Source organism: Chanodichthys erythropterus, chromosome 9 (assembly GCF_024489055.1).
Source record: "Chanodichthys erythropterus isolate Z2021 chromosome 9, ASM2448905v1, whole genome shotgun sequence".
In the NCBI taxonomy this organism is placed as follows: domain Eukaryota; kingdom Metazoa; phylum Chordata; class Actinopteri; order Cypriniformes; family Xenocyprididae; genus Chanodichthys; species Chanodichthys erythropterus.
In genome coordinates, this window is record NC_090229.1 from 6,335,139 (window position 1) to 6,356,549 (window position 21,411).

General features: G+C 40.4%; 1 protein-coding gene across 1 annotated transcript; it reads left to right on the forward strand.

Moving 5' to 3' along the window:
• The first annotated feature begins 7,955 nt into the window (after nt 1–7,955).
• tmem230b (transmembrane protein 230b) lies at nt 7,956–21,351 on the forward strand. The gene is made up of 4 exons (XM_067393487.1): nt 7,956–8,156; nt 8,349–8,436; nt 17,012–17,137; nt 19,822–21,351. Exons 2-4 carry the CDS (start codon nt 8,356–8,358, stop codon nt 19,960–19,962), a joined length of 348 nt encoding a protein of 115 aa, XP_067249588.1. The 5' UTR covers nt 7,956–8,156; nt 8,349–8,355; the 3' UTR covers nt 19,963–21,351.
• Nucleotides 21,352–21,411: the final 60 nt, after the last annotated feature.

Sequence of the window (21,411 nt, forward strand, 5' to 3'; positions counted from 1 at the left end):
ATATTGAGTCATGCCCTCACCCCTGCAGCCAAGAACCTGAGAAAATATGATCTACAAATTACTGAATACTGCCAAATACTCCTCTGAATGCTATTTTCATTCCCGTTCGGTGTGCAAATTAAATGGATCAGACTGTGTGCAGTGAGGTATGAGCTATATATATATAAAGCAATAAAAAACAACAACAATGAATGTCATTATTTTGGCAGCATAAAACATAAACACAAGAAAAAAGCTCTCTAGATGAATGTCACAGAACTGGTCAAGTCACTCTACAATGCAATAAAGTGTTTAGCACTGAGACATTATTTTTATGACATGTCAGTCAATAGAAATGCAATAAAAAATATATATAACATTGATAAAAAAAAAAAAAAAGAATATGTCCACCCCTACTTATTATTACTGCACAAAAACATTACAATAATGTAAGAAAAATAATTACATATTATTTAAATAGTAAAGTATTTCTATATCATTGTATTTGCTATACCACCTTTAAAGGGGACCTATTATGCAAAATTCACTTTTATAAGGTTTGAACACTGATGTTTGTCCACAGTGTGTGAGAACAACCAGCCTATAATGGTAAAAATCCACTCACTTATGTTTTTATAATTCCCATAAATTGAAAGCAGCCTCTTCAAATGAGCTGATTCAGATTCCCCCCATGATAATGTCATTATAGGGAGAAGCCCGGCCACAGCTGGTGACGTTCTTCCCTATTAGCATAGACACAGTCCTGAGTGAGAAGCACAGAGTCCGCCATTTCTGTATCTCGCTGTAGCAGCTGGAGTTGTACAATGTCTGCGCCAAAGAGACATTACAAGTGTTGTGTTTTGGGATGAAGCAATGCATATGAGAGTCTCCAAAGACTCATCTGAGTCACTGAGGACATTGTGGTTAAATTTCATTTTCGAAAGAAATTTCCAAGAAAATCTGTAAAGTTTTATATGTTTGCGCCAATCATTTTGCGGCAGACTGCTTCACAAACAAGGGTCTTTTCAACGACTAAAAAATACAAGGCTGAACTCTGCTACTGACAGTTTCTGGTATTTTCAGTGAGTGAGATTGTCCGGTTTTGTTGTTGCTGGTGTTCTAGCACTCTGTCCTACACCAGTATGCCAGAGCATGAGCTCTTGAAGCTCTGCTCTCTTTTTGAAAGGGGAACGGGAGCAGCAGCTCATTTTCATTTAAAGGGACACACACAAAAACGGCGCATTTTTGCTCACCTTCAAAAAGTGTCAATTTTAACATGGTAAAAAAAATATTTGTGTGGTATTTTGAGCTGAAACTTCGCATACACACTCTGGGGACATCAGACTTATTTTACATCTTGTAAAAAGGGGCATAATAGGTCCCTTTAAAGGGACTATATGTAGAATTCAGAAACCCTTGTTAGTAGCGACACCAGTGGCTGTTAAGTGAACTGCAGCAAGCTACTTACTGCTCTTGCTCGCACTTGTGCACATGTAACGTAGCAGAGACTGAATGTGATTCAATGCCCCGATATACTCACAATGACGTTGTTTTTTGTTCTTCGCTTAGGGGTAAAATGAGTTGGAAATACAGCGATATATTGTTAACGAACGTACAGACATCGACCCGCTGCTGAGAGCAACATTTAGATGAATATGCCATGTGCTTTCCTATCAATAACAAATTAAACACACACACAAAAATGACAGCTTTGAGAAAACAGCAGTTAAGAAAGAATCTGATCATAGCGATGTGGCTTTATCTGCACCAGCTCTGCAATTCACCAGCATGTCGACAGATGAGGAATTAAATTTACACTGTTATGATAGTTTGATTATAAAGTGGCCTATAGGCCTTTTTGAGACTATAGACTATATATTGATCTGGGTTTTTTTTGTTTGTTTGTTTGTTTTTTACATATAGCCTCATTAATTCTGATTTAAATAAAAAAAGATGTAATGAAACTCCACTGAGAACAAGAAACACCACTAAAAATTAGAAAAATAAAATGTCAAATTAATGAGATTTTGGGTACTGAATGTGCTTAATTGCCATGAAAATAATCATGATGCATGAATTTTATTTATATATTTTTTACGCCATGTCAGCAACAAGGCTATTTTCATGGCAAAAACAGATTAAACAACAAAATGTATACAATTAACAAAAAAGACATTTATGATGCATGATATCATGATGCAAAAATATAAATAATTTAATGAAAAAGTGTAAAATAATAGTGTAATATAATAATTTTCTTCATTTGAACAAAACTGTGTGAGATTCACACCACATCAATGATACCAACTCTAAGAAGCGAAAACTAGGTATATCTCTTCAAGTTTCACAGTGAGCATCCAACTGCAGCATTCACATGACAAAAGCGTGTTTTGGACCATCCGAACGTCACAGAAGCAATGCTCATCATGAAGCTGACGCGAGCAGCATTTTGTCAAGCCTGTGCTTTCAATCGACCCCTTAGATAATTAACCGATGCTTATCACAGGAGCTGTAATCATGAGGGCTTAAAGCGGGAGACCGCGGTAAAACCACAGCTTTTCTCTGACCTCTGTGAACTAGTATGATTTTATGGATGAAAATTGCATATTTAAGCAATAAGTCATCAATATAATCATCACTACAACACAATCAGCATATTAGAATGATTTCTGGAGGATCATGTGACACTGAAGACCGGAGTAATGATGCTGAAAATTCAGCTTTGATCACAGGAATAAATTACTTTTTACAATATATCCAAATAAAAAAACAGCTATTTTAAATTGTAATAATATTTCAAATTTGTAACAGTTTTTCTCTATTTTTGATCAAATAAATGCAGAAATACTTCTTTTAAAAATCATAACTATTTCAAACTTTTGACAGATACAGGTGCGATATATATGTCTTTCACTATATAGTGTATTTTAGCATGACTAGGCTGACCAATCAGCATCCAGGACCCGAAATAGCTGTTTTATAATTAGGTTTAATTACTCTAGTGTTTTAGAATCCCTTCCTAGCTGACAGGCTTTGCCCGATCAATGTTAATTCAACACAACCCTGACTCCAAACGTTAAACAGATACTCGCTGGTCCGTTAAACGCGGTCAAGACAATAGACTTGACAGAAAACCCAGACCACAGACAGCGCCCACAGTGAGAGATGTGATGGATCAGTGGTCCAGAGTCTCGATCGATACCTCCACCACCCCTCCCCATCTCCCAGACTTTAAATAAGACCACCGTCCACATCACAATCCATATATTGACTCCTGTTGTGAAACCTTTTTTTACCCTTCTGCTGTTTCATGGTGCAGTGGAGCGTTTCAGGGTGATGGTGGGGTGAAGCCAGCAGCTACATGCCGTAATTAATGCTGAGTGGGGCCATTACCAAACTCACTGCTGATGTTATGTGTTATGAAATGGTCCGTCTAAGAGGAACTGTACATCTCTGTCCTGGAACGAATCCTCTTAATCCATCTAAAAGAGGACAAAACAAGAGGATGGAGGCTGTAAAATGTGTTGGATCAACCTTTATCCCTCAATGTCTAGACTTAAATTGTTTTGCTTCAGGACCAAATAGCAACCCAACAGGGTAGTAAAAATGTTGTGCAAAATTCAATTTTGATGTTCTTGGCAGCCAATTATTCATAGTGCAAAACACACTGTGGTCACCAGTCATATTATGAAAAGCAATTAAAGGGGAGCTATAATGCCCCTTTCACAAGATGTAATAGAAGTTGCTCAACAACAACAAAGCTGGAGAATCTCATGCAGCCAAAATGAGGATTGTCAGTAACGGTGTTCAGCCTTACATTATTCAAACCGGAGTCGACACTGATGGAGAGACTCAGGAAGAAGTTTCAACTTTTAGAATGAAACTGGATATTTCTGAATGGTTAGTGGATAAATTTATGTAGTTGCTGTGGAGTTGATTCAACTCATCCACTAGCATGTGCCGTCATGTTAATCTTTTGTGCAAAACCCGTATAGACGCCCACTATAGCCTACCTGTTTGACAAACAGACCTATACACACCAGGCTAACGTTTATGATTGCTATCAAATGCTATAAATGGTGTAATATATCTCTCAGAAAGAAACGTTCCTTTTTTAGCAATTGAGCTTGCCAGGGTAAACTTGCAGGCTATCCAAGCTAACGAGACTCTAAATAGTGTCTGTGCAGCCAGTGACAGAACAGTTAGCATGCTTTGCTCAAACTTTTTGTCAAACTTTTGCCATGGCATTAGAACTGGTACACCGTTTTCTCTTATGAAAACAAAATGAGGGTGGAAACATGCAGATTAATATTATAATAAGATCCCCTTCCTACATCACAAGGGGAGCGAAATCTGAGCGGCTCATTGTTTTCACACGCTTGTAGAGAAAGGTTGGTAGATGCACTGGGGACCCCATTATAGTACTTAAACACACAAAAAATCTGATTTTCCCTTTAAATTCTGCTTCACTTGCTACAAGTATAATTTGGCTTCTATTCTACTATTCCTGAACCATTTTTGCTTTGTGGCAGGAGCATTATCCTGCTGAAAGAAGACACAGCCACCAGGGAATACCGTTTCCATGAAAGGGTGTACATGGTCTGAAACAATGCTTAGGTAGGTGGTACGTGTCAAAGTAACATCCACATGGATGGCAGGACCCAAGGTTTGCCAAAGCATCACACTGCCTCCGCCGGCTTGTCCTCTTCCCATAGTGCATCCTGGTGCCATGTGTTCCCCGATGCACACGCACCCAGAAATCCACGTAATGTAAAAGAAAACTTGATTCATCAGACCAGGCCACCTTCTTCCATTGCTCCGTGGTCCAGTTCTGATGCTCACTGTTGGCTCTTTTGGACAGGGGTCAGCATGGGCACCCTGACTGGTCTGCAGCTATGCAGCTCCATACGCAACAAACTGAGATGCACTGTGTATTCTGACACCTTTCTATCAGAACCAGCATTAACTTCTGGAGCAATTTGAGCTACAGAAGCTCGTCTGTTGGATTGGACCACACGAGCCAGCCTTCCCTCCCCACGTGCATCAATGAGACTTGGCCGCCCATGACCTTGTTGCCGGTTCACCACTGTTCCTTCCTTGGAGCACTTTTGATAGATACTGACCACTGCAGACCGGGAACACCCCACAAGAGCTGCAGTTTTGGAGATGCTCTGATACAGTCGTCTATCCATCACAATTTGGCTCTTGTCAAACTCTCTCAAATCCTTACGCTTGCCCATTTTTCCTGCTTCTAACACATCAACTTTGAGGACAAAATGTTCACTTGCTGCCTAATATATCCCACCCAATAACATGTGCCATGATGAAGAGATAATCAGTGTTATTCACTTCACCGGTCAGTGCTCATAATGTTATGCCTGACCGGTGTAATATAATAATATTATATACACACCTATATTATGTAAACAAACTTTTATGTTAGATGCGATTAATCACGATTAATCGATTCGACAGCATTAGAATTTATCATTATTTTTGATAAAATAATGAACAGATCTGCAAATTTGAGATATGATATGATCATCCTTCATTCCCCCCATCCATCCCTCCATTCATTCATGTATAAAGCGCCAATTTATACTGTGAATTTTTTAGGTCTAAAATATTATATGGAAAGTATTAAAGGTGCCATCGAATGTTTTTTTACAAGATGTAATATACGTCTAAGGTGTCTCCTGAATGTGTCTGTGAAGTTTAAATTTTTTTTAACTGCCTATTTTGGGGCATAATTAGAAATGCTCCGATTCAGGTTGCGGCCCCTTTAATTGCTCACGTTCCCCGCGCACGGAGCTCGTGCTTGCCTTAAACAGTGCATAAACAAAGTTTACACTGCTAATATAACCCTCAAAATGGATCTTTACAAAGTGTTCGTCATGCATGCTGCATGCATACATCGGATTATGTGAGTATTGTATTTATTTGGATGTTTACATTTGATTCGGAATGAGTTTGAGGCTGTGCTCTGTGGCTAACGGCTAATGCTACACTGTTGGAGAGATTTATAAAGAATGAAGTTGTGTTTCTGAATTATACAGACTGCAAATGTTTAATAATGAAAATAACGACAGCTCTTGACTCCGTGAATACAGTAATAAACGATGGTAACTTTAACCACATTTAATAGTACATTAGCAACATGCTAACAAAACATTTTGAAAGACAATTTACAAAAATCACTAAAAATATCATGATATCATGGATCATGTCAGTTATTATTGCTCCATCTGCCATTTTTCACTATTGTTCTTGCTTGCTTACCTAGTCTGATGATTCAGATGTGCACAGATCCAGACATTAATACTGGCTGCCCTTGTGTAATGGCTTGAACATGGGCTGGCATATGCAAATATTGGGGGCGTACATATTAATGATCCTGACTGTTACGTAACAATCAGTGTTATGTTGAGATTTGCCTGTTCTTCATAGGTCTTTTAAACAAATGAGATTTATATGAGAAGGAGGAAACAATGGAGTTTGAGACTCACTGTATGTCATTTCCATGTACTGAACTCTTGTTATTCAACTATACCAAGATAAATTCAATTTTTAATTCTAGGGCACCTTTTAAGTTTAGTTTAGTTTTTACTACTCATTATAGAACTATACTATAAGAGATGTATTCATGTATAATTTTTTTTTATCATTTATTTATTTTAATCAGTTTTTTTTTTCTTGTTTAATTTTATTTTTAATATTATTTATTTATTTATTTATTTATTTTTACACTTACATTTTTTTCTCTAAACTTTCTCCCTGTTCTAGAATGAAGACAGAGGAAGATAAATCGACAAATCAAATCGAACAGTAACTGTTGCTATCCTAACAGTCTGCCAGCAATAAACATGCAATGCCACTGATTCTTTACGTTCACGAGGGATTTGATTATTTCAAAACTGCTAATTAGTTGAGCTTGTTAGATGGAGGGTGGTCACTATTTTTATTTAGTTGTTTACTGCGGGCTATATATACGTCATGAGATAATGTTGAGTTTTCAAACATGAGTCATTTCTCTGCTTTTCGCTCATTGTTACTTTTCAACCTTCAACGCAGTTGAGCAAACATTCGGAAACAGGGGAAAAGAAGAAATAGATGCATTTGCTGTTGTATTATTTCTTTTAAGCAAGCCAGACTGTTCATCATTAAGTGATGAAATGTTTCTATAGTGATTTGACAGCATTCAGAGACATATTCAAAGGCACATTCATCTCTGTCTATATGAAAACGTGTGACCTTACATGCTGGTTTCTTGGGGAGTTTCTTTCTTAGGATATCACACCTAGACCACAACCTTTACCATTTTGTAAAATAAAAAATAAATACAATACAATATTTTTTGTTAATATTTTGTCAAATTATAATTTTAAGAACAAAAGTAGGCCTACTTACTGCATTTTGCGATATTTGTTCAAAATATAATAAGTTAAATTAAAATATTTGTCATTTATTTATTAAAAATATGCGACCTAACATGCTAGTTTCAAGAGTTAATATTAATTAATCATTTACATGCTAACCTGTGCCTTTTGGTAGGAATACATTAGTTTTTGTTTTTTTCTGACAATATTTTGGACAAATTCACATGAGTAACTGTAAGCGTTTTTCAATATTTATGGTATCATATACTGATATTGCTTATTGTTCATTTGACAATGATTTCTTTAGTTATTTTTAATTGGATGATTACACGTGCATCTAGACGCTATATTACTTTTTACGTCTTATAAGACCTTTTATAAGATCTTCTAAATTTAATAATTAGATAATCACCGAATCCTTTATTTAAGTATATTGTTTATATATTATATAAAACTCGCTTACCAAAGACTGGTGGTAATCAATAACAAGTTTCTCTATGATAATGATAGAGCTCCCTCATGTGGTTTTGGCAGCGTATTCAAGGCGCATGCGTAGTTTGAAATGAACCCGGAAGGCACCAGTAGAGGGCGCATGCGTGCTTCACACATCCGGAAGCATTAGGTTTATAAACATAATCTCATGTGCGACTGTCACAAACTGACATTAATGGCGTTTTTAATAAATATGAGCTTAAAATGACTGTGAAAACGGAAATATAATTTTTTTTTCTTGTGACTCGTAACGTTACTTCAGGAAAATTCGTCATCAGACTATTCTGAGGCTGCAATATCAAATTAAAGGTAATTTAGCAAGCAAGTTACAGGTTAAACATATTTACTTGGACACATTGACATGTAAATATCTCTTCTACATACTACCATTAAAAAGGTTCCACCTGATTTAGTAGTTTAGTCATAGATAACAACATATGCCTTGATTATTGTTTTCATTCGTGTGTTTATGAAGTATTAAAATATGCTTTTGAATCCGAGTGAGAAGATGCCAGCTCGAAACACGATCAACACTGGAGTCAGATACTCCAAACTAGCGAGTGATGATGACGGATACATTGATCTGCAGGTGAGAGAGAGAGAAAAAAGGGCTTTTAATGCGCTTAAATGCGTATATCAGTGTTGCTCACTTTAAGCCATTTCCAGGTTGTATTTACATATCTATTTATAAACATGTCTGCTTTTCTGTCTGTCTGTCTATATGCATGTCTTTTTATATCTGTGCATGTATGTATGTATGTACAGTTGTGCTCAAAAGTTTACATACCCCTTGCAGAATCTGCAAATTGTTGATTATTTTAACAAAATAAGAGGGATCATGCAAAATGTATGTTATTTTTTATTTATCACTGTCCTGAATAAGATATTTTGCATAAAAGATGTTTACATATAGTCAAAAAATAGCTGAATTTATAAAAGTGACCCGTTCAAAAATGTACATACCCTTGATTCTCAATACTGTGTGTGGTTACCTGGATGATTCACAACTGTTTTTATGATTTGTGATGGTTGTTCATGAGTCTCTTGTTTGTCCTTCAACGTTCTTCAGAAAAATCCTCCAGATCCTGCAAATTCTTCAGTTTTCCAGCATCTTTTGCATATTTGAACCCTTTCCAGCAGTGACTGTGTGATTTTGAGATTGACATTTGTTTAAATGTCTAATTTTTTCATTTAGTACTGCCCATCGGAAGCTACAGAAGATAATCACATGTTTCCCGGAAGACAAAGTAAAATTTATCTTGATATTTGAATTCAAAAGTTTTCACCCCTCGGCTCTTAATGCATCGTGTTTCCTTCTGGAGCATCAGTGAATGTTTGAACCTTTTTTAATAGTTGAGTTTGAGTCCCTCAGTTGTCTTCAGTGTGAAAAGACGGATCACAAAATCACACAGTCACTGCTGGAAAGGGTTCAAATATGCAAAAGATGCTGGAAAACGTCTCGGTTACGACTGTAACCTTAGTTCCCTGAAGAGGGAACGAGACGTTGCGTCGAGAAATTGACGCTGTGGGAACGCAACGCGTTATGTCGTCATGAAGCACGTGTGAAATCCGTCCAATGGAGTGACGAGACGTCACAGGCGGGTGACGTCACGACCAGGAAACTATAAAGCACGCTCAAACAAAGCAACGCTAGCTTCAAGTGTCTGAAGTAGTCGCTTGACAAGCATGCAGGAAGTATGGCAGGACGACGCAACGTCTCGTTCCCTCTTCAGGGAACTAAGGTTACAGTCGTAACCGAGACGTTCCCTTTCAAGGGAACTCGCGTTGCGTCGAGAAATTGACGCTGTGGGAACGTTAATACCCACGCCGCCATAATGACCAATGCCTGTCTAGTGTGACTCGTCAACACCAGACAGAACCCTGGCCCCAGGAGTGGAGCTCAGATCAAGGTCATAGAACCTCATGAATGTATGCGGTGAGGACCAGCCTGCCGCATCACAAACATCTTGCAAAGATGCTCCGAAGAGCAGAGCTTTAGAGGCCGCCATACTCCTAGTGGAGTGGGCTCGAACTGCCAAAGGAGATGGCAGTCCGGCCGACTCGTAAGCAAGTGAGATAGCCTCAACTATCCACTTACTCATCCTCTGCTTAGATACCGGGGCCCCTTTTTTAGGGGACCCGAAACAAATGAACAACTGTTCCGACTTACGCCACAGGGCAGCTCTGTGGACATAAGCATCCAACGCCCGAACTGGGCAAAGCAGATTAAGGCGTTCCTGGTCTGAATCCCTGAAGGGAGGAGGACAGAAGGCTTGCAGTACTATGGGCCTCACCACATTGGTGGGGACCTTAGGAACATAACCAGGTCTGGGATGAAGGAAAGCCTTCACCATACCGGGTGCAAATTCCAAGCACGATGGGGCAACCGAAAGAGCTTGCAAATCTCCTATTCTTTTAAGAGAGGAGATAGCAAGAAGGAACAGAGTCTTGAAGGTCAAGAACTTAACAGGAACCTCTTCAATGGGTTCAAAGGGAGCTAAGGAAAGGCCCTGGAGCACCACAGCCAAATCCCAAGCCGGTACCCTCGTGCGTACCGCAGGCCTCAGTCTCAGTGTGCCACGAAGGAAGCGAGTGACAAGAGGGTCTCTCCCCAGAGAGCCACCAGCCAAAGGTGTGTGGTAAGCCGCAATAGCCGCCACATAGACTTTTAAGGTGGACGGAGATAACCCTGCAGTGAACCTCTCCTGCAGAAATTCCAACACTGCCCCAACCGAACAGTTTAAAGGATCCAACTGACGAACACTGCACCAAGTAGAAAACAGCTTCCATTTAAAAGCATACAGCTTCCTCGTGGAGGGAGCCCTAGAGTGAAGGATGGTACCCACAACCTCGGCTGAGAGACCAGAGTCTATGAGCTGGGTCCCCTCAGAGGCCAAGCCCACAGGTTCCAAAGTTCCGGGCGAGGGTGAAATATTGAGCCCTCCGCCTGAGACAGAAGATCCCTCCTGACTGGAATCTCCCAGGGAGAGCCGTCTAGGAGAGATACTAGGTCCGAAAACCAGACTCTGCCCGGCCACCGCGGGGCTATCAAGACGAGCCGGACTTGGTCCCGGCGAATTCTCTCTAAGACTCCCGGGAGCAGAGCAATCGGAGGAAAAGCGTACAGACGAAGCCTCGGCCATGTCTGCACCATAGCATCCAGTCCGAGAGGAGCTGGATGGGTGAGGGAGAACCAGAGTGGACAGTGAGACGTCTCTCGAGACGCAAACAGATCCACCTGAGCCCGGCCAAACATCCCCCATATTTGCTCCACCACCTCGGGGTGGAGCCTCCATTCCCCGGGCCTCAGCCCCTGCCTCGACAGGACGTCTGCTCCTATGTTTTGAACCCCGGGATGTATGCTGCACGAAGCGACAGCAACTTCCCCTGGGACCACAGGAGGATTTGGTGCGCCAGTTTGTAAAGCGGACGCGAACGCAAACCTCCCTGGTGATTTATATAGGCAACCACCGATGTGTTGTCCGACCGGACAAGAACATGGTGGCCCCTGAGATCTGGGAGAAAGACTCTGAGAGCCAAGAACACAGCCATCATCTCCAGGCAGTTGATGTGCCAGGAGAGATGATGTTCGCTCCACAGACCCTGAGTTGGGCGTCCGTCTAGGATCGCCCCCCAACCCGTGAGGGAGGCATCTGTCGTTAGCATCTTGCGACGACAAGGAGCTCCCAATACCGGGCCTTGGGATAAAAACCAAGGTTTCTTCCACATGTCGAGGGCACGTAGGCATCGCCGCGTGACCTTGATCATGCGAAATGGATTTCCCCTTGGAGAAAACCCCCTGGTCCTGAGCCACCACTGCAGGGGTCTCATGTACAGCAGGCCAAAGGGAATCACGTTGGACGCTGCTGCCATTAAACCCAACAGTCTCTGAAATTGTTTCACAGTGAGTGACTGGCCTAGCCTTATCCGGTTTACGGTAGAAAGGATTGAATCTATGCGAGCAGGTGAAAGACGCGCCTGCATCACAACAGAGTCCCAAACCACGCCCAGAAAAGTGGTTCTCTGAGCTGGAGAAAGAACACTCTTCTTGGCATTCAACCTTAACCCCAACCTTCTCATGTGGGCGAGAACGACATCTCGATGCCGAACCGCAAGTTGTTGCGATTGAGCTAATATTAGCCAATCGTCGATGTAATTGAGAATGCGAATGCCCTGTAAACGCAGTGGCGCCAAGGCTGCATCCATGCATTTGGTGAAAGTGCGGGGTGATAACGCTAGGCCGAACGGAAGAACCCGATACTGGTAAACTTTGCCCCCAAAAGCGAACCTCAGGAACTTCCTGTGATGCGGAAGGATGGAGATGTGGAAATACGCGTCCTTGAGATCGATCGTGACAAACCAGTCCTCGGACCTGATTTGTGACACGATTTGTCTCAACGTTAACATTTTGAATTTGAGCTTCATAACTGACTGGTTCAGCAGACGCAGATCCAAAATGGGACGCAACCCCCCATCCTTCTTCGGAACGATAAAATAACGGCTGTAAAAACCGTTTTCTCTGTCGAGAGGAAGTACATGCTCTATGGCTTCCTTCTCCAACAGAGTTTTTACCTCCTGTTCCATAACCAGAGCCTGCTCGGGGCCCACCACAGTGGGCAGGACCCCCGCGAACCTGGGTGGGCGAGACCCGAACTGAATAGTATACCCCTTTTCGACTGTACGCAGGACTAGTGTTGTCACGATACCAAAATTTTGACTTCGATACGATACCCAACTTCAGTATCACGATACCGATACTTAAACGATACTATGGCAAAAACCTAAAACAGTAGGAAAAGTAAATAACATATGACAGAACTTCTTTCTTCACCAGTGTGCAGCTGAAAATTCTGGATTTGAGCTTCATTGCCATGAAGTTACAGAGTTAGATTTAATATAATTTTTTAAAGTTTATTATTTTCATGCTCAAGAAAATTGTAAAATATGTGCTATTATGCTTTTTTCCTGTTTTTTTTTGTTTGTTTGTTTTTTATACATGTAAGCAGGGCTTGATATTAACTTTTTTCACTCACCAGCCACTGTGGCTAGTGGTTTTCCAAAGTTACTAGCCACTCAGCATTTTCACTGGCCACAATTTTGATGTTGGTAAATTACATTTTATATGATATGATTTATATGATTATATTACATTTCTTTGAGTCATTTTACTTGATTTAGAAGATTTAAAACCCTTTCAAACTTTTAAATGCAGACTGACCACCCAAATCAAGATTACATTGTATATCAGCTGGTATGTACATGTGGGCAAGAGGTGGACAATATGAGCATGAGCTAGTATGAGAACAAGTTATTTGTGTTAGGCTATATAAAAGAACAAAGAAGCAAATTACAAAAACAACAGTAAATTAAAAATAATCTTTTTTCAGATACACTAGGTTTATTTAACATATAGCCTACATTTATTTATCATCTTTTGTTGTTTGATTAACATTAATGACAGACAGGTAGGCCTATTTAATTGGGCTGCTGAATGCATGGACATAACTGACAAATATCCAGTTATTACCCACCTGTTTACGTCCACTTAAGCCATAACCGACTGTATTCACGCAAGATACTCCACACGATGGACATTTAGACATCTGTGTGCACGTGTATTTGACTATTCAGGCGCGAGGAGAACTGATCGCGCGAGCGACAGACAGACAGAGAGAGAGAGAGAGAGAGAGAGAGAGAGAGAGAGCGCGCACGCGAGAGAGCGCTTCTGTTGTGTGTCATTCAGCGCAATTCCGCCTATCCCTCCTTCACTAACTGCACGTAAATAACGAATTGTGTGATTGGAATTAGAGCTATAATGTAATTAGAGTAATGTTATTAAAGCATAAATTGGTTTAATATAACTGTATATTCCCTTCACATATTTATGTTTTTTTTTTTTTCAATTTTATTTTAGCAAGATATCACTTATTAGAATCAATAATACACCTCTTTGCGGATGTCTGCTTGCATGAGTAATATAAATAACACTCATTTAATTTTTGAGAGCATAAACATAACGCTGGTATCACATTCACTAACCTGACGCTCTTTAAATTCTTTGTACAAATCGGGATGTTTGTCGGCAAGATGCTTTTGAGTCCCTTTGCTTGCGTTATTTTGTAACACATTTTGCAGACGGGCTTCGTGGTGTCCGTGGGCTTGCCCTGACTGTCGGCAATGTAAGCAAAATAATGCCATATTTTGCTTTGTGCATCTGCTTTCTCAACAATTTGTGGACGGTCTGCAAGAGCACCTGTATTTGCATCCATACCTCTCGTTTGGTCACCATAAAAGCCGTTGCGCAGTTGAGAGGAATAAACACGCACTCAATGTGCCTTAGAAGCAGCGCACTGCACGCACACTGCCCCCTGCTGTCGCACATTAGGAAATACAGCTGGTACTCAAAGTACCGGTACTAATAAAATGAAGAACCGTACCGTTTCTAAAAGCAGGGTATCGCGATACCTTTCTAGTACCGGTATATCGTGCAACACTACGCAGGACCCATTGAGAAATATTTGGCAGTAGCCTCCATGCTGTCAGATATTCTACTAAGGGAACCAGTCTCTCGAGACTGGCCTCTGGTGTAATTTGAACAGCCAAAACGGTGCCCTGAAGCGGCGCACCAGCAGGGGGCAACCGAGCTGACTGTTCGGAGACCCTCCTTAGAGGGGGCGAGCGCCCCAGGGCCGCTACGTTTCCGGGCGGACACCTGGGTGTTTGCTCGCTGGGGACCACCGCACCCTGAAGCACACGAGGTGGCAGGGTTGGCAGAACGGCCCCCTGAGGGCACTGAAGAGAACTGGGCACCGTATACTGAGGTGTGCGCCACTTCTCTCCAGCGGGGGCTGCCCTCATTTGAGCCTTGACACTCACAGCGTCAGGACTTCTTTGCTGCAGCCTTCTTGGCGATAATGACGTTCCTCAGATCCGTCTTACCCCTTGAAGGCTGCGGCTGTGAGCGCCCACCCGACCCCCCGAATCTCTGAGGAGGGGTACGGGTAGAAACGCTCCGCTTTTGATTGGCACGGTGTTGCTGTGAGGAGCTGGCTTTTGATGACTGGGGCTGCTGGTGTTGTGGAACAGCCCCAGGGGTGAAAGAGCGACGGGGGAGGAGTTTCTGGAACGCCGCCGCCTGCTTATTGGCTTCCTGAAACCTCTCGACGACCGTGTTAACAGCATCGCCGAAGAGGCCCGGGGGCGCAAGCGGGGCGTCCATAAGGAAGTTCTTATCTTTGTCCTTAATAGAACTCAAATTCAACCATAAGTGCCTCTCCGTAGCCACCAGTGCTGCCATAGCACGACCCACGGATCTGGCCGTCTCCTTGGTGGCACGGAGAGAAAGGTCTGAAGCCCGACGTAGTCGATGAGCTACGTCGGGCTTCAGACCTTTCTCTCCGCCCTCATCAATATCACCTAATAATTCAGCCTGATAGGCCTGCAGCACACCCATAGTGTGAAGGCATGCTGCCGCCTGACCAGAAGCCGAATAAGCTTTGCCCACTAAACCAGAGGTGACTCTTACTGGCTTAGTGGGCAGCGTCGGGGTCTTTAGGGACGACGCCGACTGTGGAGAGAGATAGCTCGCGAGCGTCTCCTCCACTTTTGGCATCGCCCCATAACCGTGCTCTTTAAGCCCCACGATCGATGCATAGTGCGTGGTCTGAGCACTATGCACCCGATATGAGGCTGGTTTCTTCCAAGATCTCACCACCTCGGTGTGGAGATCTGGAAAAAACGGGAGACCCCGACGCGGAGGTTGCGCTCTAGAGGGCAGAAAACGTTCATCCAATTTGCTTTTAGGACGAACGTCCTGCTTCTCTGCTGGCCAGTCGATGTTTAATCTGGCAACAGCGCGAGACACAACCTCCACCAACTCCTCAAAAGCAGGCGAGTGGGATGGCGAGTCCTCACTCTCAACAGTATCGATGCTCTCCACATCCAGCTCCTCGGAACTGGACATATTGAGCATCGGTGCTTGACCCAGTGTGGAAGGAACCGCAGAGCGTGCTTCCAGACACTGAGAAAAAGCACTGGATCTATCAGGTGAGGGCTGAGATAAGGCTGGGCCCGTCTCAAACCCCTCTGATAGATCCATTTGCGAGCCCCAGGATAGAGAACGCCGCTGTGCCTCGGCAGCAGCGGGACCCGAACCCTGGGGAACGCGAGCCTGAGCGCCCTCATCAAAGAGCGCCAGGCGGGAGCGGAGCGTCCGTAAAGGAAGCATCTCACAGTGCTCACAGCCAGCACCCTCGAGTGCTGACCGTGCATGCTCCGCTCCCAAACAAGCAACACAAAGATTGTGTGTGTCCCCACTCGTGATGTAGCGAGGGCAGGGATGCACACACGATCTAAATTGCTTTTCCGCCATAATAGTGAATATATAGATATATATAAGTCACAAACAACACCAAATAAGACAGACAAGTCACACAAAGCGCTACTGAAGACACAGAAGCTAGCGTTGCTTTGTTTGAGCGTGCTTTATAGTTTCCTGGTCGTGACGTCACCCGCCTGTGACGTCTCGTCACTCCATTGGACGGATTTCACACGTGCTTCATGACGACATAACGCGTTGCGTTCCCACAGCGTCAATTTCTCGACGCAACGCGAGTTCCCTTGAAAGGGAACCGAAGAATTTGCCGGATCTTGAGGATTTTTCTGAAGAACGTTGAAGGACAAACAAGAGACTCATGAACAACCATCACAAATCATAAAAACAGTCGTGGATCATCCAGGTAACCACACACAGTATTGAGAATCAAGGGTATGTACATTTTTGAACGTGTCACTTTTATAAATTCAGCTATTTTTTGACTATATGTAAAGATCTTTTATGCAAAATATCTTATTCAGGACAGTGCTAAATAAAAAAGAAAATGCATTTTGCATGATCCCTCTTATTTTGTTTAAATAATTAACATTTTGCAGATTCTTCAAGGGGTATGTAAACTTTTGAGCACAACTGTATGTATGTATGTACAGGTATTAATCACACATAATATTATTTTTATACATTTAACTTCACTTCACATATAAACAATATAATACATTTTAATTGCACACAAATCATTGCAGAAATTTTCGAAATGTTTTACGTATTTTCCGTGTACTGCTCTTGACTGAAATGCAGTAATACTGAGCATTGTTCTTTCTCTTCTCAGTTTAAGAAGAGTCCACCTAAAGTCCCTTATAAAGCGATCGCCCTGGCAACCGTTCTCTTCCTCATCGGCACCATACTGATCACCATCGCATCCCTCCTGTTAGCAGGATACTTTGAAGTTAATGATGTGAGTGCCATAGCACATTATTATATCTCTGCTCTTACAGATTGTGCCATTATTAGCTTTTCATTCAGATATCGAGAAAAGTTCTTCATGCATCTGTTAGTGTGCATTAGTTTGATTTCATAGGGCTGTTGTTTTATGTTTTCTATTTACACAATCCTAATAGCCTCAGGAGCATTTGCAGCGTGAATGCATTTCTTATATGTAAAGCAATTTCTGCATTCTGTCAATCTAATGTTTAAAGCATAGCAGAGGAAAACACCACAGGCTTCACACAGTCTAATTGTGTTTTCCAGGCAGCCTTATTTACTATTATAAGAATCAGAAAGGGCTTTATTCCCATTGTTTACACACACAAGGAATTAGTCTTGGTGACAGGAGCTTTTAGTGCAGAAGAAAGTACAAAGTTCAGACATACATAGGAATTACACAGTAGAAACGAAATATAACAATAATATAAGAAAACAAACATTTAAATAATGCAATATAATACAGTAGTAATTTTTATTTTTGCTTTAATAAATGTACAGGTATGTTATTTATTAATATACTATTTATTAATATTTTGAATTTTTTATATTCAGTTTTCATTTTTGTTTGAGGTTTAGCAATTTTGATATGTGCTTGTGTTTTATTGTTGTTTCTATACAGCTTTAATTTATTTTGGTAACTATTTACTTTAAGCCTTTATATATAATGCATTATAAAAGTATTTTAATGTATTAATTATTCCTTGTAATGCACCTTATAATGCATTGCATGATATGAATAATTGTAAACACAGTTATAATACATTATGATACTGATCTATTCATTGTTACGCCTTTAGGTGACAAACAACCAATTTCAGATGTAGCAAGGACTCTGCAAATATTACAATTCATTTGAACTCTTGTTACAATTATTTATGAAAAGATATAATGCATTATAAAGGACATTATGAATACCTTTATAATGCATTATACACAAAGGCTTTAAGTAAAGTGTTACCTTTATTATTATTTCAGTTTTAGTTTTAGTAATCAAAGCAATTTAGAAATTGGCTTATATCAAAATTATTTAAAAAAATATTTATTTTTTTCCAGTTATCACAAATTATTTGAAAAGACTTAAAGGGGTCCTCGATTATGATTTCACTTTTTTAAGTTATGACGCTCATAGTTCAATGCAAAGGGAGACTTTTTCTTTTACAGAATACACTTTTTAAGGACTACAACAAACAGCTGGTAGGGACTACAGGCTTCTTCTTATGTTGGTGACATCACAAATCTCAAAATTTACATAAACCCCGCTCCTGAGAACACACAACAAAGGGGGTGAGGTCATGTTGGGCTGCTTTAGAGAAGAGGAAGAGTTGTACATGTAAATACTGTCATTTTACGCCGGACTGCTTCACAAACGAGGGTCAATTCAACACTGGATTTGCACAAAAGATGAACATGACGGCACATGCTAGTGGATGAGTTGAATCAACTCCACAGCAACTACATAAATGTATCACTAACCATTCAGAAACATCCAGTTTCATTCTAAAAGTTGTAACTTCTTCCTGAGTCTCTCCATCAGTGTCGACTCCGGTTTGAACAATGTAAGGCTGAACACCGTTACTGACAATCCTCATTTTGGCTGCGTGAGATTCTCCAGCTTTGTTGTTGTTGAGCTGTTAAAGCTCCGCCCTCTTCTGGAGCCGCAGCTCATTTGCATTTAAAGCAACACTCACAAAAATGGTGTGTTTTTGCTCACACCCAATTTTTTTGGGGCAAATTTGACAAGCTATAATAAATGATCTGTTGGGTATTTTGAGCTGAAACTTCACAGACACATTCTGGAGACACCAGAGACTTATATTACATCTTGTGAAAAGGGGCGTAATAGGCCCCCTTTAAATTTATTGGTCAAAATATGAGAACTCTCTTAGAAGGACATTTCCTCTAGCCTCAGAGTAAGTTTTATGGCTAAATGCATGGCCATATATTCAGTCAGTCAGTTTAGCATCCTACATTGAACGTCTGGAAGTGTTTTATTGAGTGGCAGAATGTGGTGAGATTACGTCCTTGCTGTACAGCACCTGATGTGGAGGTTAATCCTGCAGATTTAGTTACGCCGCTCTTAAGAAACCCCTCCGTCTGTGGCCTGTCCTATATTTCTTGAGTTAGTCCAACTAATGGAGCTCAGATCAGAGAACCCAGACTAGAGCTTAATGTTGAAAAAGCAAACATTTTCATTCAGTCTAACAGTATGTATTATTTTACTACTACATTCATACTGCAGTAGAACGTGCCTCAAAGGACTGAATTTGACATCTGCGTTTTGGGTGACTATGTGACAACAATTGAATATGATCTTATAGCCCTGATATGTATCTGATTTGTTTGAACAAATCAGAATTAGTGGGATTTTTAAATGGACATTCATTGTGCACTATAAGGAATCTATTGAAATGAATAAACTGATGCATTAAAATACAAAATACTCTAAAAGGGGCTAAATCTATAGGGTCACTTGAACAAAAAAATGTGTTTGAGCTGATATTAAGAAAACAAAATTGCACTACAGATTGATCAGTGGATGACAGACTGTGAGGTCCTCAGAAATCCACCTATTTTTGACAGTTTTTAATGAGCTGTGCACATGTTTGACCCGGCGGGCAGTTAAACTCAACTCTCCTGTCTCTCTGTCACTCACAGCACCGTGATCGCACCATCCCTGTCCTGATTATTGGAATCCTGGTCTTTCTTCCTGGGTTTTACCACCTGCGCATCGCCTATTACGCCTCCAAGGGTTACCGCGGTTATTCCTACGATGACATCCCTGACTTTGATGACTGAGCGACAGGGACGTACTGTCAGCCTGCTGATGTGACAGAGATCTGAACCTCGTTTTCCTGCCGCTGATGTCTGCCACGTCACAATGACTTGACAGACTTTTTTTTTTTTTTCACAGACTGAGAAAGTGGTTTGATTTTATGAACTAGTTTGTTTCATGTGAGGAATATCATTTCATCAGGGATTTCATACCATTATTTGTAATTAAAACAGGTCACAGTTCAGTTGTTATATCAGTAAGCTGTAGTGAGTTACAGGTCTTTGCAACAAGCAAGAAAACCTACTCAAAACATGCCACATGCTGTTTTATATTTTACACATATTTTGATGGATTGCAGAAGGGATTAAGGATGTGATATTTGCTAATTTTTCAGGATTGGTCTTAACCCGCTAGTAAATTTTACTGTTTTAAACTGTCCTTAAAAATGAAAAGCAAAAGGGTTTCATTTTTAATTTAAGTAATTGAGTGTATGACATCAAAAAAAGGCATCACTGCAAACTTTCCATGTTTATGTTTGATGTCATGCCACTGGATATAACTTATTTTAATTTATGTGATTTTATTGCCTTTACAGAGAATGCTTTATGATTAAATCATCTGCTTTAAACTGATTGTTTTCATGATTGCACGATTTAGAAAATCTCTGAATTATTCATTGTCAGTTTTTGTTGTTGGTGGTCAACTTGCGCCCCCATGTGGGTCAGAAATGAACTTGTGCTCAAAATAACAGCAGTGAAATTCTTTTGTTTGATAAACAAACAAACATATTTTAAAACTAGCAAACAGTATGTTATGAAAAGCATAAGATAATGCATCTCTTTTCTAATCTGAATAGCATATTGGATACATAATGTTGAGATTAGAAAAAATTTGGCTGGTCAGTTTTACATTTACTGAATATGAAGTGAATAAAATGATCCACCAAAAAGAAATGTCAAATTCTACACTAAAAAATGCAAATAAAGTTGGGTTGAAAATGGACAAACCCAGTGATTGGGTTAAATGTCTGGCTTAAAATGAACCCAAAATAGGTTGGACACATAATTACTAGAGGGAACAATAAAAAAAGTGTATAAAAACATAATAATAAGAAATGTAATAAATGTTTATTGTTTAATTTGTATTCATTAAACTTATAAAATAAATGATAATTTATTAAACATTAATAAATGTTAATTTCCAACATACTTTGAGTTCATTTTAAGCAAACAATACAGTAATTTTTAAACAATAGTTGAGTTAAATAAAAACTACCCAGCAGGTTGGGTTATTTTTAACCCAGCATTTTTTAGAGTGTAAAACATGCATAAACAGCAGATAAAATAATAAATAATACTAAAATAATAAAAAAGATAAATAATAGCATGTCTAAAATTGAATCTTTTGTTAATAAAAACATTTTTAAAGCATGAAACTCTGGTGTAAGGTGTAATTTTTATTATTGAAGGCTA

What these genes read in the sequence shown, in the direction of transcription:
- tmem230b (XM_067393487.1), top strand. Translation starts at nt 8,356, where the DNA reads ATGCCAGCTCGAAACACGATCAACACTGGAGTCAGATACTCCAAACTA. An exon ending in ACGGATACATTGATCTGCAG is followed by an intron (nt 8,437 to 17,011) that starts GTGAGAGAGAGA and finishes TTCTCTTCTCAG; the next exon opens with TTTAAGAAGAGTCCACCTAA. An exon ending in GATACTTTGAAGTTAATGAT is followed by an intron (nt 17,138 to 19,821) that starts GTGAGTGCCATA and finishes TGTCACTCACAG; the next exon opens with CACCGTGATCGCACCATCCC.